General features: G+C 42.3%; 1 protein-coding gene across 1 annotated transcript in view; it reads right to left on the reverse strand.

The window, feature by feature from the left end:
- Positions 1-206: 206 nt before the first annotated feature.
- GAD2 (glutamate decarboxylase 2 (pancreatic islets and brain, 65kDa)) overlaps positions 207-17,724 on the reverse strand; it is an 85,386-nt gene continuing 67,868 nt past the window's right edge. Inside the window, exons 13-16 of the mRNA XM_012654856.1 lie at positions 14,064-14,213; positions 7,632-7,739; positions 7,217-7,306; positions 207-801 (exon numbers count right to left, since the gene is read on the reverse strand). Of these exons, the coding sequence (XP_012510310.1) occupies positions 628-801; positions 7,217-7,306; positions 7,632-7,739; positions 14,064-14,213 (522 nt within the window). The 3' untranslated portion in view covers positions 207-627. The remainder of the gene's footprint in view (positions 802-7,216; positions 7,307-7,631; positions 7,740-14,063; positions 14,214-17,724) is intronic.

Consider the following 17,724-nt stretch of genomic DNA (forward strand, 5'->3'; position numbering starts at 1 on the left):
AAAGAAAGAGAAAAAAAAAATCTGGCTTAGTTTTTATATCTGCCCCTGCAGTTTGTATAACCCATATAAAATAAAAATCTATATGTTACAAAATAGGATTTCTTTTTTAATATATATATTTTCCTTTTTGTAAAATTATATGTATTTAAATACATTTGAAATGTCACTATAGGTAAATTAGAAATTTTTTTTCTAATACTATGAAAAAGGCAAGAGTTTTTATTGTCAACATACATTTTATATTTACTATATCCTTTTCACTGCACCCCAAAGAACCTTTTATGATTCAGGGGCAATTTGGCACTATTCAATCCTACTACTCTGAAGTGAAAATAAAGTTTGATTTGCACACTATATTAAAAGTAAGGGAAGTATTTATAACAACTTTAAGCTTTTCCTTATTGATTAGAACACAGCCTTCTGTCACTAATTGTTAGAGAGGTATTCTAAACTTAAGAAAGGATTTTTAAAAGGAGCAATGTTTTTTTGATTTTTAAACTCTACTCTACTCTGACATCACAATATAGAAATAGATTTACTTTGGAACAAACTACAAATACATTCACACAGTTTGTGACAACTTAATTGTCTACCTAGAGAAGTGAAACAGCTTGGTGAGCTAGGTTATTATAAATCTTGTCCAAGACGTTCTATTTCTTCAATCAGGAAGTCAATGTCTTGGTGAGTTGCTGCGGGGTTTGAGATAACCATGCGGAAGAAATTGACCTTGTCTCCCAGGGGTTGGTAGCTGACCATGGTGGTTCCATACTCCATCATTCTGGCTTTGATCACTGGCGCCACCTATGGGAGAGAGCACATCAGCCTGGTGACTGTTTCTCCTGGAACGTTCCCCTTAGTCAAAGAACCCAATAGCAAGCAGCAGTTTTAGGTTTTAACTAAACAATCAGAACCATATTTATTTTCTCTCGAAAGAATTGCCTTGAGTTTTCTTGAGACCAGAGGACTACAACGGTTCAGTACATTCAAGACCCTGAAGATGATAAGAGCAGTAAGAAATGGTAGGTGATCACGTGTTTGCCATCTTATCCTTGACTTTCTAGTTAAAGTTTTGGGAGAATCTGGTAGTGGCCTCAAGGCTAAACAGTTTAGCAATACAACATTTGGGGGAGTTTTTCCCCCCAGCCAATATAAAAACATTGAAATAAGAGATAGTTCAGAGAATTGTCACCAAAAGGTAATTTTCAATATCAAGTGATATATGAAGATAAATAGACTTGTGGCAACTTTCTTAAGACCCTAAAGCTTGTTTCTTCTCATTCTCGGTTTGCATTGCCTTGGTTTATAATGTATTTTGAAAGGTATTCCTTAACGATGACAAATCATCTGGGCAAAAGCTGAACCCACAGGGACTTAACACGCATGTGTTACACATCACGTATCGTATCACAGACAAGATTTTACTGTATTTGTGCTGGCCTGTTGATTACAGCCTCAGTAGTTCTCTACCGTGTGTGAAATTAAATTTAAACTCTTTAGCTCAACACCCAGCTCTGAGGACTCATCTTCCACTGCTCACCAAAATGCATCTTCAGCTCTGACAAGACTCCTTTATGAAATATCCCTTGAATGTACCACTTGTATCCTTATCCCTTCGCACTTGTCATCAGTGGTACCATGTCACGCTTGTTCTCTTTGCTTAGAATGCCCTTTTTCTTCCAGTTCACATCCTGCACACACTCCAAGACTCCAGCGCAGTCTCGCAGCTGCTAGGAAGTCTTTGCTGACTTCTCAGTCCCTTAGAATCTCTCTTCTTTTAAGTTGTAAATAATGAGTCTTTCCCCATAGATTCTGACTATCTACTGATTTCCTACCATCCTCTTACTTAAGAGCAAACACATTTCTAGAGGGTGGACAAAGTGTCACTTCTTTTGTTTACCAGCATAGTGCTGGGTACATGTGGAAGCTTCCTGAATTCTTGCTGACTATAAAGAGTAGCATAATTTAGGAAGAGGCATGAATTTAAATTACATCTAACTGTAGGTATGATCTGTCCACATATATTTACCACTGGAGTTTATAAATATGACATTTGATCCTTTAAGTTCAGTGCTGCAAATACATAGAATGGTAGACATCAGAGAATCTTCAGACTTGTTTGAGGTATATACATGGTCAGAAACTCAGTTCAAAATGGGGACGTGCCTTACATCACAGACGAATTCGTCTCAAATGAAGGATAGATTCAGATGGAATGCTGTTACGAACATGTGACTTCTGAATATCAGCTCTTAAATAACCATTGGTTTACAATGAGGTTTTCATCTTCAAAGTACCCAATGCACAAAATCAGCCAGGTTCCCATCAGGCCTGATCATTTGTTAGTTACCAAAGAGAAAGCCAACAGACGGACGTCACATTCACCTACACCTCACATTCTGAACCTAACTTCCTCATCTAAAAGTGAATGCGGATGACGACTCCAGCCACCGCTGGGATTTTCTGATTCTAGATGAACAAGTTCCTCCTCCCTTCCTGCCCCTTCCTTGCCCCATGGGGAGGTGATGTGAAGAGGAGTGTTTCTGTTGGGTTGGTCCTTCTTTTGTGTAGGGGATTAGAACACATGCAGAGCATCAGGCTCATCCCAAGGGATAAATATAAAAAATAATTTAAATATCTTAAGTCTGGGATTAAGTTCTGGAAACAAATCTACTAGAATATTCTAGTCAAAGGGGCATGAAATTTATTACTTTGTGCTGCAAGGCACGTCAAGTCTAGGTGGTCCCTGAGAAGAGAAATCCCAAATTAGAAAAGTAATTCCAAATCCACGTGGCTGCAGGAATTCAAGGAAAAGTCACATAAATATTCCTTAGTTTTATCTGTGCAATAAAATCGTGTTTGCTCTTCAGAACTGGTAAAATAATGGCAATACTTTACTCAGTGAATTCAATTCCTCTTTAGCTTTCTTGGCTACCCAAGCAAAACCACACAAGAATGGCACTAATTATTAAGGACAATTATCTCTAACTTTTCAGATGAATGCAAATCAAAGGTCAAAAGAGTAATGTCAACAGCCACGTTCCCAACAGATCTTGGCATAAAGTGAGATTGAATCCCCTGTTCCTGAAGCAAGCCGAGTGGGCAGAAATTGCAGCTGTCCAAACACATATGACTTTTGGCTGCGTCCAGAAAATGCTGATGAACTAAACTTAGCGGGAACATGGATCATCTACTTCATTGTGTATTCACTAATTGTAAGTGGAGAAGGAAAATAAGATTCTGACTATTATGATGAATATATAGAATTTTCACATATTTCCAGGCTTTTTGGGGGTTGTTGTTGGATCCTTGGTTTTGCTGAACAGTCAGTTGAGAAAGAGAGAAGCTGCCTGTTGAAGAACTCACTAAAGGCCTCATCACAATAAGAGCTCTTTGGGCCATCTTAAAGGGTTTTATGGTGTTGTTTTCTCTCTTGTGCTATTAGCTTTTTCAGTCTTTTAGAAAATAATAACCAAGGGACCCTTCTGTAATTGCAATCCACATTTGTTTCCTCCAAACAAGGCTCATATTAAAGCAACTTACAAGCTATCATTATAGGAAGGTATTTTTCACTATGTGTTAGAAAACCTCTTTGTTTTTAAATTTTGGAAGCCTGAGAGAAAATTTTGAAAATTGAAAAAGTAGACTAACTATAAATAAGATGTTCTGAAATGTTAAAATCTCACCAATTAAATTCCTCATGATACTTGATAACAAACTTTCAAAAAGTCACCTTCAATATAAGCCCAAACTACTTCCTTACCGATTTAGTATTAAACCCATTGTTGACCTTTTGAAAGTCCATCCATCAGTGCAGGACTGTAAAGGCTGACAGAAGAGATGCAGATAATGATCAAGAATAATGAAAATTAAAATAGAAGAAAAAGATGATGATGAAGAAGAAGCAGAAACACAAGAAGTGATTGACAGACCAGAATTTTTGATTCTTGTTTGATAAACATCCTCACGGAGTCTCCTTGCTGCCCCTTCCCTGTGTCTAAGGCGTTTGTGTGGGTCACACCCCCACAGCGCCCCACGAATTCTCCCTCTGCCTCAGTGACAACACGCCACCCGCACACTCACAGTCCTGCCTGGGCAGCAGGAAATGCACCGACTGGTTCTCCTCTTTACCTCCCTCGTGAAGACGTGACTGATCTAGATATCTGTCCCCAGCTAGTGTACTCTGGGAAAAGGCCTATGGCCACTATCAGGTTTCCTAAATGTTGTTTCCCTTTCTTATTCTGGAATATGCAAACAGTATGTGCTATAGACTGAATATTTGTGTCCTCCAAAAATTTGTATGTTGAAATCTTAACCCCCAATGTGATGATATTAGGAGGTGGGGCCTTTGGTAGGTGATTAGGCCATGAAGGCAGAGCCCTCATGAATGGGACTAGTGCCTTTACAAAAGAGACCCAGAGAACTCCCTTGCCTCCTTTTGCCATGTGAGGATATAGTGAATAAAAGGCCGTCTATGAACCAGGAAGTGAGCCCTTACTAGACACGAAATCTGTCAGTGCCTTGATCTTGGACTTCCCAGCCTCCAGAACTGTGCCAAGTAAGTTCCTGTTGTTTACAAGCCACCCAGTCTCTAGTAGTTTGTTTTGGGAGCCTGAACAGACTAAGGCAGTACTTTAGTTCAACAAATGATTTTTGTTTGTCTATGTCAATAATTTTTTCAGAGTTTCAGAAAAGTTTCTTTTGAGTGCCTATTGTATGCTAAAGCCAAGTACCAGGCAAGAGGGTAGAAAGGGTAATTCTCTGCTTTGTCTTGTCCAGAATTTAACTTCATTCTCATTTCCCACACGCTACACAGAGACTCCACATTTCTCTCCTGTTCTGGATCTACATCAGCAATGATGGAGACATTCTATACTCGCACTATCCAACACAGTAGCCACTGCTCAGATATTGGGCAACTGAAATGTGTCTAGTGGGATTGAAGAACTGAATCTTTAGTCGAATTTAATTTTGATTCATTTAAATTTAAATGTACATAGTCACATGTGGCTTTTACTATCATTTTGGACAGTACAGGTTATTCCCCCTCAGCAATTTCCCTCTGGGAGTGCATGTGTGTGTGTGTGTGTGTGTGTGTGAAGATTTTACTGGTTCCTGGACATCATATTTTAAGGGCTTCATGCTTAATAAGAAACTTTTCTGAAACTCTGAAGAATTATTGACATAGACGAACAAAAGTTAACCTTGATAATTCATGCGGTTCTACTTTCATTTCCAAATCCAAATTGTTGAATTCTATTACAGTAATAAAAATAGAGTCCGAACAGAGAGAAAAATCAGGAGAATTCGGTTTGCAGTCCCCAGAGACTTTCAGATTTGAATTACCAACAGTCTAAAAACAGTTTATGAATACCCTGATTGCTGTCCCCAGGAAACAATCTCCATCCCCATCACAGTTTATGTGATGTGCTAAAATCTAAGAGGTATTTGCAGAGTTGTATTTAAATGGGGGAGACTCAGAGTTGATTTTTGCTCAGAAAACGGAAACAAAACCCCTTTTTGTCCTGTATTCCCATCCTGCCCCATCCCTTGGCCCAGTGATCATGAACTGATCCAACAAATGAAATCAGCGGAACCACTCCTTGGATCCTCTATCTGGTCAGTTGGTTCATTAAATAAGTCAAAGGCAATAAGAATGGAAATATCTAATTTCTAACTAACTGCTTAAATAAAATTTGTCATTGTTAAGATAATTTACATTATGAATAGGCTACATCGTAAAAATTCCAGGAAAATTATGAATTCTTCCCTCTCAAATGACTGCAGCCCTCTCTTCTTGCTGCAACTATCATCTTGTCCAATGTGGCCTCCATACCCTCCTTCCCACCTCTTGGGCTTGATTTCCTGGAAAGAATCATCTTCACTAAAACTTCAAACACAACCATAACCCCTCCCACTCCAGACACGTGCCTCATGGATGCCAGTTCTAGAAACTTCCATTCATTCCTCTACGTCAGGGGTAAACTGCGCTACACAGTGGAGTCACCTACCTAACCTTTAGAACCATACCCAGGCCCATCCAAGAGCAATCTGATTAAATTCTTGGGGTAAGACCTAGTCAGCAGTGTTTTTTATAAAGCTTCTGGATGATTCTAAAGCACAGCCAGGGTTGCGAATCTCTACTCTGATTAGCAGGCTTGGTTTAAAGACCTCAACCATGAGTAGGTTTCTTCCTGATGAAGAGTTTAATCCAGGGTTGCTTAAGGGCAGGTGTTAACATTTAAAAGCTTTTCTGAAGGTTTTAAATCCACACAAAATCCTGTTCTTCATTTTACATAGGAGGAAATAAAATGTTTGGAAAGGTCAGTGAGGTAGTCTAGTGACCGGAGGAGGTTCCCTCTTTTACGATAAATGAAACAAACCCCAAAACAAACCCATCAACCAGCCCTCTGAGATCCAAATACACATGACCATCCTTAGTTTCCTGTTCCCGCAGCACCATGGGGGATGGGCTCCCTTTGCTGTGTGCCGTGAACCATGTCCACCCCAGTGTCCGTGTTGTGAGCAGGAGAGGACAGAAGGTAAAGGCGTCTTACTGATCACAGCAGAATTTAAGGCTTGAGCTCTTGGGCTCTGGAGTCAGACTTTCTGCATGACTCTGAGAAGGTTACCTTTTCTCCCTGTGCCTCAGTTTCCTTATCAGCAAAATGGGGCAATAGTCTTTCCCACATCTGGTTCCTATGAGGCTTTAAGTGATCTAATGCCTGATGAAAGTTGAGCCTGGGACACAGTTCACACTCTAAACCGTGGCTGTTTTTACTGCTCTTTGTCCTGTTACCTTCTGGGGTCGAGACTGCTCTAAAGACCCCACAGGATCTTTGGCAACTCAAGAAGGTCCACGCAGTTTTCTGATCATTTCTGGTACCTGAAGCCTGTTTGTGCTTGTAATTGAGCACCAGTTTTGCTTGGAAGATGAGTCAACCTCAGCCATGGTTCTTGCTGCTTTGTGAATGCCAGCAAAGGTTATCACCTAATTACTTAAGACTTCATAAACTCGCTCTCAGAAAACAGGCAGATAGAGTTGTTAAAAGTCTGGCTATACAGGGCTCTGTGCATCCCGGCTCTGCAGGAGCCCACAGAGGGGAGTGGACCCACGTACCAAGGTCAGGTCTCTCCTAACGACGTACGCGCATGTCATAAAGACACACGCTTGAAAGGCCCCATGTACACGCAGATCAGAGGAGCGTGGAGCACTTACCTTTGAGAGGCGACTCATTCTCTCTTCATTGTCTTCCAGGGTGCGCAAACTGGGAGGAACGTACCAGAAGCAGACGTTTGTGTGCTGAGGCTGCAGAGAGGAGAGGAAGATTCACACCCAGCACAAACTGGCAATTTCGAAATTCCATTTCATATCTATTTATTTGGCAGATTCAGAATCTGATTCCCACTTTTAAGTCAGGAATTGCCTTTGGAGGGCCTGACTTTCCCAACAGGATCCGGAATCATTTTCCAGTCTGATCTTTATTCCAGCTCAGAAGAGCTACCCGTCACCCACCGCCCCCCTCTGCGATGGTCCCACTCACCTGGACGGCACGTCATTCACACCAAACAATGTCAGCAAGAAGAACTGGAGTTGACTAAACTTTGGGGATTGTAGAAATCTGAGTACGTACCTTCCCATCAAACACCATCTCGTATCCTTCTCGGTTTTTTATGATGTTGTATAAATACTCTGCCAGCTCCAAACACTTATCAACGTGCACCTCAAACCCGGTAGTCCCCTAAGAAAGAGAGGAACAAGCTCGTTAGACAGGCTGGGGACGTGGGACGAGTGACTCCCTGCAGATGACCGTCTTCCTGTGGCTTCCGTGCCAGCACCGCTCTGGCACTTCCCCGCCCCAAGACTCATCCTCCCGGCTTTTCCAGCGTTTGCTTTCCCTTCCATGCTCTCGCCCTCAGGTGCTTTCGTCCCCTTTTATTACAGCTCTCTGCTGCAGACTCCGTTTCTTCCAGAGCCTCCATTCCCCAGGCAATTATTTTAATTACTCAAGCGGAAAATTTGTCTCTGCTGTTCACAGGAGTAATCACGGAAGTCATTAACAGTGAGAGGGCCAGGCTATTCTCTTCCTGCAGACAAGAAGCATCATCAGAGACCCCAGGAGGCCTCTTAGCCCCTCCCAGACCCTAGCATTGTTTGTCCCTGCACCCGACCCAGAACAAGCAGGGTAGAGCTCAATGAATTCGCTGAACAAATGGATGAAAGAATCTTTGGGAGCTCGGAGAGGCTTCGTCAGCCTAGCATTCTGCCAGGCTCTGCAGCGTTCTCCTTTGGTGACAAGTAAATGACTCACGTGTCTGTAACGGATGAACATTCTCACAAAGGTCTTGCAGTTTCCAGCTCTGAAAGCCCTGGATCTGGACTTAGGAAAATCAACGCAGCCATCTTGGACTGAAGCTGTTTAACTGACGTCAGGACGTCGAGGGGTTTACTTCTCAAAATGGCTTTTCTCTTACCTCCATCAGCATTTACTGAGTGCTAACGGAAAGCTTAGGAAAACAGCCAACGCTCATCCCAGCAGCACTTGGAACCAGCCTACCAGTAACTCAGCCGACCTGCAACTAGAGGGTGGGCCGCAGAGAGGCTGAGACGGGCCACCTGCCTGTTCACACATGGCTCAGGTAGGGGCCCAGCATGGCCCAGTGGTGTGTGACAAATGTAGCGTGTAAGAACAAGTTGCACTGGAGAAATCTAATGGGTTCAGAAATTTGTTTCTTTGGAGATCGCTGCCCCAGCTGATTGGCTCAGGAAGCTGGCGGGTCCTGATGCCCCCGTGTTCAGGCCAGCACCGTGGCCCCATGGGACAGTGGGCGCTCAGGAAATTAGAATTGGTTTGAACCGACCTGGCAGCCTGGGTCCACTTGGGATGGACTGTAGGAGCAGAGAGGGAAGCTAGTTGTTCTTCTCCAAACTGGGTCCTTTGGACCAGTCTGGAGTTGGGTTTAGACTTTCACGTATCCGATCTAGGCTGTGGCCAGGAGCAGCCAGACTCCAGCCCTGCCAAGCCGTGTGGCCTTGGCAATCTCTGTGGTTAGATGGGAAGGAGGCCGCCCCTCTGATTACCCACACAGGGAGAGAGCAGGGTGAAACAGATGCTCTGAAAGAGTCTGACTGCCCTGTGAAGGCAGTGGGATGACTGCAGATCCGAGGGCGAGTCCCATAGCCCTCGCAGGTCTACGATTTCACTACGGGCTGATCAGGAGTGACGTGACCACCCCTTTAGCTGGGTGCTGAAGAGGTACCTAGCACCCCCTCAGGAGCCTGGGGGCCCCTCCCGGGATATTTATGAGAATTAGATCCATATTTCATTCTCAAGGTTCTGAAAGCTTTTAGGAAAGTCTTCAAAATTCATTCATGCATCAAATACTTGTTGAGTAGCCATCATACGCCACATGGGTTTTATTTTAATAATGACAAAGCACATGAAAAAACTTCATCAGGCATCGTGACACCATGACCTGAACTGATGTGAAGGATGCAGGGGGCCCAGATGGGGGCTCCTCAGCGAAGGGCTGGAACCCCAGTGTCAAGGTTCCACGGAGGAAGCTTCTGGGGAAAGACGGTTTTATTGCCCCTCTCACGGCTCACACACGCGGCACTGGGTTAGACAGACCGGGCCACACCACATACTGTGCGAGGGCACAGATTTTTATTCCTTTTTTCACTGGTATATCCCCTACACCTCAGGCAGTGCTGGGCGCATGTTAGGTGCTCAATGTATGTTTGTTGAATGAATGAATGAGTGAATGAAAGTACAACTTTTAAGCCCTGGGGCCATGTTTTTACAGAGTATGTTCTGAGGGGCCATCTGTATCAGAACCAGGTTGTGTTAAAAATGGAGCTTCTCAGGCCCCGCCCAGCCTCCCAAGCAAGCATTTCAGGAAGATGGACAGGGACATGCTCATGTTATCCTCTTCCGTGAGCTCACTGTCGAGCAGTGGTTGGCCACTGCCTCTGTGTCGCCTTGGGCTTTGACATCTCGGGTGCTGGTCGTGAGTCTTTTCTGCTTCGTGCGACCCTTTGGTAAGTGCTCCCTGGCCCAGAGATGCTGCTTCTGGGATAACCACTAAATCCCTTGCTACCGTCTCCATTTCTGCTGCCACCACCCTAGTTCAGGCCGTCCGTCTTCTCATCTGGGCCGTGGCTCCCAGATCATCCTTCAGTCAGTGGAGACGCTGCTCCGGGCTTGGAGAACGCACTGTGGCTCCTGTCTGACGCCTGCTGGCCTCCTCGCAGTGCTGCTGACTACAATCTTGCCTCTTCTACCTCTTCTGTTCAAACCCTATGTCAGAGATCATCTCTTGATTCATCCTTCTTGACTCTCAAACTGGTAATGAGCTCCCCGTCCTTCAACTTCTCCAGGTACGTCTGTGTTTCTTTTATGACCAGATCTGTTCTATCTTATTAATACATGGCAGCTCTCCGTGCATTTGTCCTAGCCTGTCTGGAAAAATGAGAGCACCCTTGTCCCACTAAGCACCAGGTGCTCAAAATCTACTTATTAAAATAAATTCGTATTTGAGAGAGAAAGCGAACATTAAGGCACTCAGCAAAGGATGCCAGACGTCCATTTGCTGTTAATAATTTCTTCCTCAGCCATTTGCCAGTCCCTCTGCTATCCACATTTTTCATTAGAGAGGCCAATCATAAAAAACCACAAGGAAACCCACCAATTTGTATAACCACATACAAAAACAGGGATTTACTGTGCAACCTCGGTTGCTACATATTAAGCCGTCCCTGCAGGCCTAAAAAGGGGGAGTCATTTTAAGGTTCATTTGTTTATTTCTGTCTGCCACTGAGTTTTAGCCACTGTAGAAATCTATCAAAATGGAAAATAATCATGAAGTCCTAGAATTCTGTAATGAAATGCAGATGAAACGAAAGGCCCACTCCCATCCGCAAGAACAGAGTTGGGGGCAGGCACGGTGCCTTGGCTAATGACAGGCTTACATGGCTTAGTACCATCTAGAAGCCTCTTCACATCTCAAATCAGGAGTCTCATTTTTTGCATAAATTTATTCTCATCGAGTTGTCTTGGACTCAATACCATGGCCATCATTTGCGCATTTAGCCTCATTAGTCATTAACAGATTAGTCTGAAGAATAATGATTTACACTGAAGTTACTATTTTTTATGTGGTTTCATTTTAGGAGAAAACGTGGGGAAAACGTGGAGAAAATCGCATTCTCCAGGCATCTCTGATAACAGAGGTTCACGGAGTCAACGCTACGCTCCTCCGCCTCATTGTCAAGTTCCACATCGTCTCCCCACCCCTGCGGCCATGCAAGACAGAGCATCACAGCCAGCTCTTTCCTGGTCCTTCCTGAGGGAAGAGGATGCCTTCTCCTGCCTTGGCTGGCACCATGGGGGCTTTTGGGGCGAGAGTATAATTATCGTTATCTCTGATCTAGATTATAGGACTGAGCTTATTATTTTCATAATTATCATTTCATTTTGCAAAAAACAAATGCAGCTTCAGGTTGAAAACCAAATGGAAGCTTTTTGCCATTTAGATGTCTAGATACTTGAGGTTTTGCACAAGGAACTAAAAGATCACGTGCTTGTGAGTAACGCAGCTGCAGTGATTTTTCTCTTTCCTCTTTTCATCCCCTCTCCCAGTGCCTTTATCTCAGCGCTGTCAGGACGGGATCTCTCGCCTTTATTTCAGGCTTCATCTGGTCCTGCTGTTCGGTTCCCACCCGATGTGCTGTAAGCTATTTCTCTGAGAACCCAGGGCTGCGTCGAGCTGGAGGAGGCGCTTCAGGTGGAGAAAGAGCAGCAGGAACTGATGAAGCATGAGAAACATTTTTGTGCAAATACAGCCAGCGATCATCGTCTTAATAAAAACACCACAGGAGAAACAGACAGGAAAGAGGATGCTTGAAGTCAGAGGGAACTTGCACAATATTTAAAGATCAAGGTTTCCCCAACTTATGGCCTGATGTTTACATTTATCATTTTGTAATTCCCACCAACCAATGAAATGAAAAACCAGCTCATTTCAAAACAGTTTGGGAGTACACCAATAATTTATATTGTTGATTTTTTTCTTTTCTTTCCTTTTTTGCCAAATGAAAGTGTCATTGCCAATAAAATGAGCCATGTTGGGTGGTGGGGACCAGTTACGTGTCCTTCTCAGGCTCCCAACTTTCAAAAGAGAAAGGGAGCCCCTCACGCCACCCTTTCTGGGCAACACGGTAGAGCCTCACTGCCAGTAGCTGCCTGACACTTAGCAACACTTCAAAAAAGTTCAGCCGGGGTAAATACTATTAAAGAGGCTTCCTTAAAGGATACGTAGTCCAGCCATCCTTGGAAACCATCAAAGAGTTATTTCTGCTTTGAGCAAGACTATCTTTCTATTTTAATTGCCCTTTTTTTCCAGAATAGATTTAAAGAAGATTCCATAAAATATTTGCAGATTGTATTGTTTCATTCCCAAGCCCTCTCTTTTTCTCGTTAGCCACCTACCCCATCTGCACTGTTTAAGGCACTTTAGTTTACAAAGTTTTATAAACAACGGCATGTCAAATTCATCACTGTGGACACGGTTCCTACTTCTTTACACAGACCCAGGGAAGAACACACTCCCTGGTCTTATCCTGGCAAACCTCACCCTGCTGACCAAGTTATTTGCTTTTTCTTATGGGACTGAGCCTGTTACCTCTGTGTAGGCTTCGAGCCAAAGCTGAGAGGTAAATGTGTGGCCTCTTCACCAATACTGGAGCTCAGGGCATATCAGCTTTCCTTTGGGAAGGTTGTCAGTATCAAAATGGAGTCGCTAATGTCAAGAAAACCCTGACAGAGGGGGTGAGGGAAGCCACGAAGAGAAGATTCTCATGCTTGTATGGCTGACAGCAAAAACAATCACAGAAGACTGCAAAAACCACAGCCTTGCACAAAGACCATTACCAGCTTACACAAAGAATACTTCTGCAAGGACATCTCCCCAGCAACTGCCTGTTCAATCTTGGACTGGTGTCATCCTTGTTATTGATCTTTGTAGCCAAGGATAATTATCTCAAAACAATTATGTAATCCTCCCCATTTTTTTTTTCTTTAAAAACTTTTGTCTTCTTTTACCTCCCTGAATACGCACATAGTTTACTATGGCATACTATTCCCGTTGCAATGCTTTTTTCCCAAATAAACATCTTTTCTTGTAGAGGGCCTCTCTCTGTTTGTTGTTTAGATTGACACTTTTGATCTCTCCCTTTCTCATTTTCCTTTGTTAGGTTTCCTTGGAATGCACTTTGCATTTGGGTTTCTGTAGCATATACGACTGTCTGTCCATGGCCTCCTCTGAGAGATAAATGAAACCTGATGGGATGTCACTAATTTGTGACCTTTAAATGAGAAATCTGGTCAAGATCAAAACTAAAATCTTTGACCTTTCCAGCCTGCTTCATTTAGACACAGATGTATGCCCTTGGAAGGCTACACTGAGGTCCAGCCAGGGCTGCACACTGTTAGTTACGGAGTTTACCATGCCAAGGGAGGGGTATCACTGACAGTTCAATTCCAAGGTCAACAGAGAACCCCAGCAAAAGGAGGTGGTCAGGTACTGCTGGAGTTTTACAAAAAGCTTTCTAATTAAAGGTTATCCATTAAAATGTCAAAAATAAGCTATCATGGTGGGCTTTTTACTTTTCCTTTTTTATTCTCTAAATACATACTTTCAGATTGCATTAACCTTATCCAGGTGATCAATCACTGGGTATAAAAACCAAGAGTCAGGGGATAAAAAACCCAACAGTGACAACCACCTACGAAAAATCAAGCTTTCTACCATATAAGGCAGATTGGATGTGTTTTTGACATGAGTGAGCATTAGAAGCAATTTAGCTTAAAAGGGACAAAAACAAACGATGAGTTTGGTTATATTCTTGCCTGTGTCGAATGCAGGTATTTAGATATAGAATTAAAGAAACAATTTTGGGTAACTAATTTGCCATTTGGAAATCAATTGTTTAACATGTTATAATAGGTGTCACCAGATACAGTTTCTGTTTTTAGTTGTCATTCATCTGTTCTGCGCATGCTCACCTTTGCCCTCCACATTAGCCATAATTTGAAGACATCAACATGGCGTCCGCACTGTAGGGCCTTGTCTCCAGTGTCGTAGGACAGGTCGTAATGTTTGTCTTGCTGAAAGAGGTAGGAGGCATGCATTTGGTTGCAATTCTGCATCAATCCCTAAAAGAGAGAAGAGAAAATTTAGGAAAGTCTATTGGCTATTCATTAGATTTACATTGTAGTAGGAATTATTAATAGTAACACACAAACAAAAAAAGGCACAATGTATGTCTTGGAGAAAGAAAACAGTAAGAATCAAATGACACAAAAATGTGGGCCCACTCTACACAGGAATGCCCTGGCTGCTGCGATAGGTCAACTCTGTGGGATCAAAGGCTCAGGGACAAATGTTACAGAGGTTAACAGGGACATACTTATACTTTTACTCTCCCTTTCAAGAGAAGACATTTATGAAAAATCCAATCCATAAACAAAAGTCAAAATCACAGTATGATGTTCCTTCCTTGGGAGAACATCCTGATATTCTGGTTTTGTTGTAATTAAAATATTTTGGAAACTCTTTGGTTCTGTGAAATATCATCAGTGCAGTTCTTCCAGCATTTCCATCCATTTCTAGTTCAAGTACTTCATCGTTTAGCTGTTAGAGTGTGAGCTCTCTTTAGAAATCCTAGCTTGTAAGACAATTCTTCGCTATTCTTTTTATATGCTGAAATCTTAAAAAAGAAAAGACATTGCAAATCTGAGATGAATTTCAAATAACCGGTCTTTCGATGTCATGTTCCTCTCTCAAAAGTGGTCGGAGCTTCAGTCCTGCACCTTCATGGTCAGTCCCTTACGGCAGTCGCAGGGGAGAGTTTCGTTGTCGGTGACCGTCGATTTGCCCTAGCAAGCCCTGCAACCTTACCATGGAAACGAGAGGCAAAGCGATCGAACTATTCCAAAGAACACTGAGTGAATCACGCTTTCTGACTAAAATAGCGTTGCCGGTCTCCTCATTAGAAACCCCACCGTGTTTCAGATTGTCACGAACCACTGGAAACCTTTGACTCTTTTGTCATCTACTGTGTAATTGCGATTTTTTTCAAAAGCTTTGGCATTTGGTTTCTGTTTCTCTTGTGACGCATGACAAAAAAAGAAAAGACTAAAATGTGATCACTTCACTTCATTGAAGTTAGGAGTGAGAACACTTCTTGAAAATTATCCAAACTAAAACACCGTGCAATGCAACTGCAATTTTAACTAGGGTTTGAAAGACAGAGTGCCCAGATGGTAGGCAACAGAACTGGACTCTGCCTTGCGGTTTAGGCTTCATAGACATTGGAATCTAGTACATTATTTTTGAGAATAAGAAGAATTATATACAATGTATTTGTATTAGAACAGTAGAAAGACAATGAACTTGAAAAAGAAAATTCACCTAAAGACCAATAAGATGTGAAAATTGCAACAGGTGCTTCTATTTGGTTTCATGGTCACAGAAACTTTGTACCACTCTTCCTCTGGCCATGCAGTTCACAAATAGGTGACATCAATACTACAGGAGACCACCTCAGAGAGTGTGAAATAGTGGGTGGATCAGACCAACTTCTACTGGGGTAGGAAAAACAACTCGAAGCACAAGACCACCAAAAAGTTGGATGGCTCGAGTCTCACCACTGTACCAAAGGACAAGTGAAAGTGAGGTTGTTTTTCACACAGAGGCCTTGGTGAGATAATGTCCTGGTTCTGCGCCATGAAGAAGTTATAGGTCATCATGTACCAAACTATTTAAGATCTGTTAATAGGTGCGGTACAAAAAGAGATTTTCATGCTTAAATAAATTTAGGAAACTATCTCATAAATCCCTTCTTTTTAGACATTGCAGTATATATCAGCATATTAAAGACTCCAATAAGCCCTGAAATAATGAAACTTGTTTTTAACTCTAATCCAATATATCCCAACCTTTTTAATGCTGAGAACTCTCTTCTCGCAGAACACTTACTAACATCTTACGGAACAACAGTATTATTCCTTAGACCCCAGTAAAAGAAATGCTGTCGGAGCATCATAAACTCTTGGATTTAGAAGGGAGTGAAAGCTCATTTACTGTATTCCTACCCAATAAAAGAATAGTTTCTATATCCTTGTGAATAAGTGGCTGTCCAATCTCTATTCAGTCACTTCCCGTGATTAATTTATTCCTACCGTTGGACAGATTGATTTTTAGAGAACCATTCATTTTATAGAACCCAAGTCAGACCTAAAAATCACAGTGTGTACTGATGTCACCATCAACTCGGTACCACTCAGTGTTACTCACCCAGCCCCCCGAAAGCCTTAAGAAAAAAAGAAATCTCTTCTACTGAGAGTCCTTTAAACTGTGAAGGCTACTATCTTCCTCTCTGTTCTTAACTTTTCTTTTTTTTTTTTCCTTTCTCTTCTCCCTGCGTTAAACATCCTCAGTCCTTTCAACCGTCCCTCTTACGTGCTTACTGATCAGTGCCCCCTGTTTGAGCTCTAGCCTGACAGGGTTCCATACACGATTTGGCACCAAGCTAAGCAAAACACTGCAGGGGTGGAGACTGTGAGACCACCCCCTTCTCAGGCTCGAACTCTACTTCTTACATCTCTTTAATGAACGGTATTTTTCTCTTCATTCATTGTTGACCCCGACGAGTACAACCTCACGTCCTCTGCACTTTTCACAGGTCCAACAGCATAGCCATGTGTGAAACAAGCCTGCCCTGCTCAGTCAAAATACACCCACCCTGTGCTTGGACAGGGTGATCGCTGATCCTCATTAACAAGCCCCCTTCTTTGGCTGTGGCTCACTGGTGCAGTCTGCAAACATCATCTTGCATTCTGTTTATGTCATGACACACATGTATTCAACCTCCCAGTTTCCTCTTATCGAAGGTGTTAATAAGCTTCTATGTTTTACTCAAACCGTCAACGAATATTTTGAATGATACAGGGTTAAGCTCCCGGCCACAGGCTCTATCCCAGGTAACATCCAATCACCAATCAGCAGGTCCTGCCAATGCAGTCATCTAATCAGTTCCAAATCTAACTGTTTTCACCTGGCTTTCCTCTCTCTTTTGATCTGCGAGGACACAATGGGAGCCACTGTCAAACATCTGGCCGACATTTACACAACAAAAATTTATTTTCTCCTTTCGCATAACACAGCTGAGGTTTGCGTGAGCTAGGGTAGGTGACGATATATTGAACCGGATTTTTAAGTGATGGAAAATCAGTCCAAAAGGATATTTTTCAAAGTATTCATTTCAATTTAAAGGGCAATCTCTGTCTTCAATCCCATGGCAATTTTTTATACTAATTACTTTGATGAAGACACAGAAGGCACAGATGCTATTTAAATCTGCAGTTGACAACAGGCGATACTAAGAACTATAGAAACAATAATAACCTTTGATCCAACAATCCCACTTTGTAGTATCTACTTTAAGAAAATAATCAGGAATGTGATCAAAGATATGCGTTTAAAAATTTTATCAAGCCACTACATAAAATATTGGTTAGTATTTTAACACTAGGGATATGATTCATTCAATTATGTGACAGAATAATATAAGGCCATTAAAAGTCATGTTTTGGAAGATCACGCTCACAATATAATGTTAAGTATGAAAAAGAATAAACATGTGTATATGACATGGATGATAGC

Source organism: Propithecus coquereli, unplaced genomic scaffold (genome assembly GCF_000956105.1).
Source record: "Propithecus coquereli isolate 6110/MARCELLA unplaced genomic scaffold, Pcoq_1.0 Scaffold45, whole genome shotgun sequence".
NCBI lineage: Eukaryota > Metazoa > Chordata > Mammalia > Primates > Indriidae > Propithecus > Propithecus coquereli.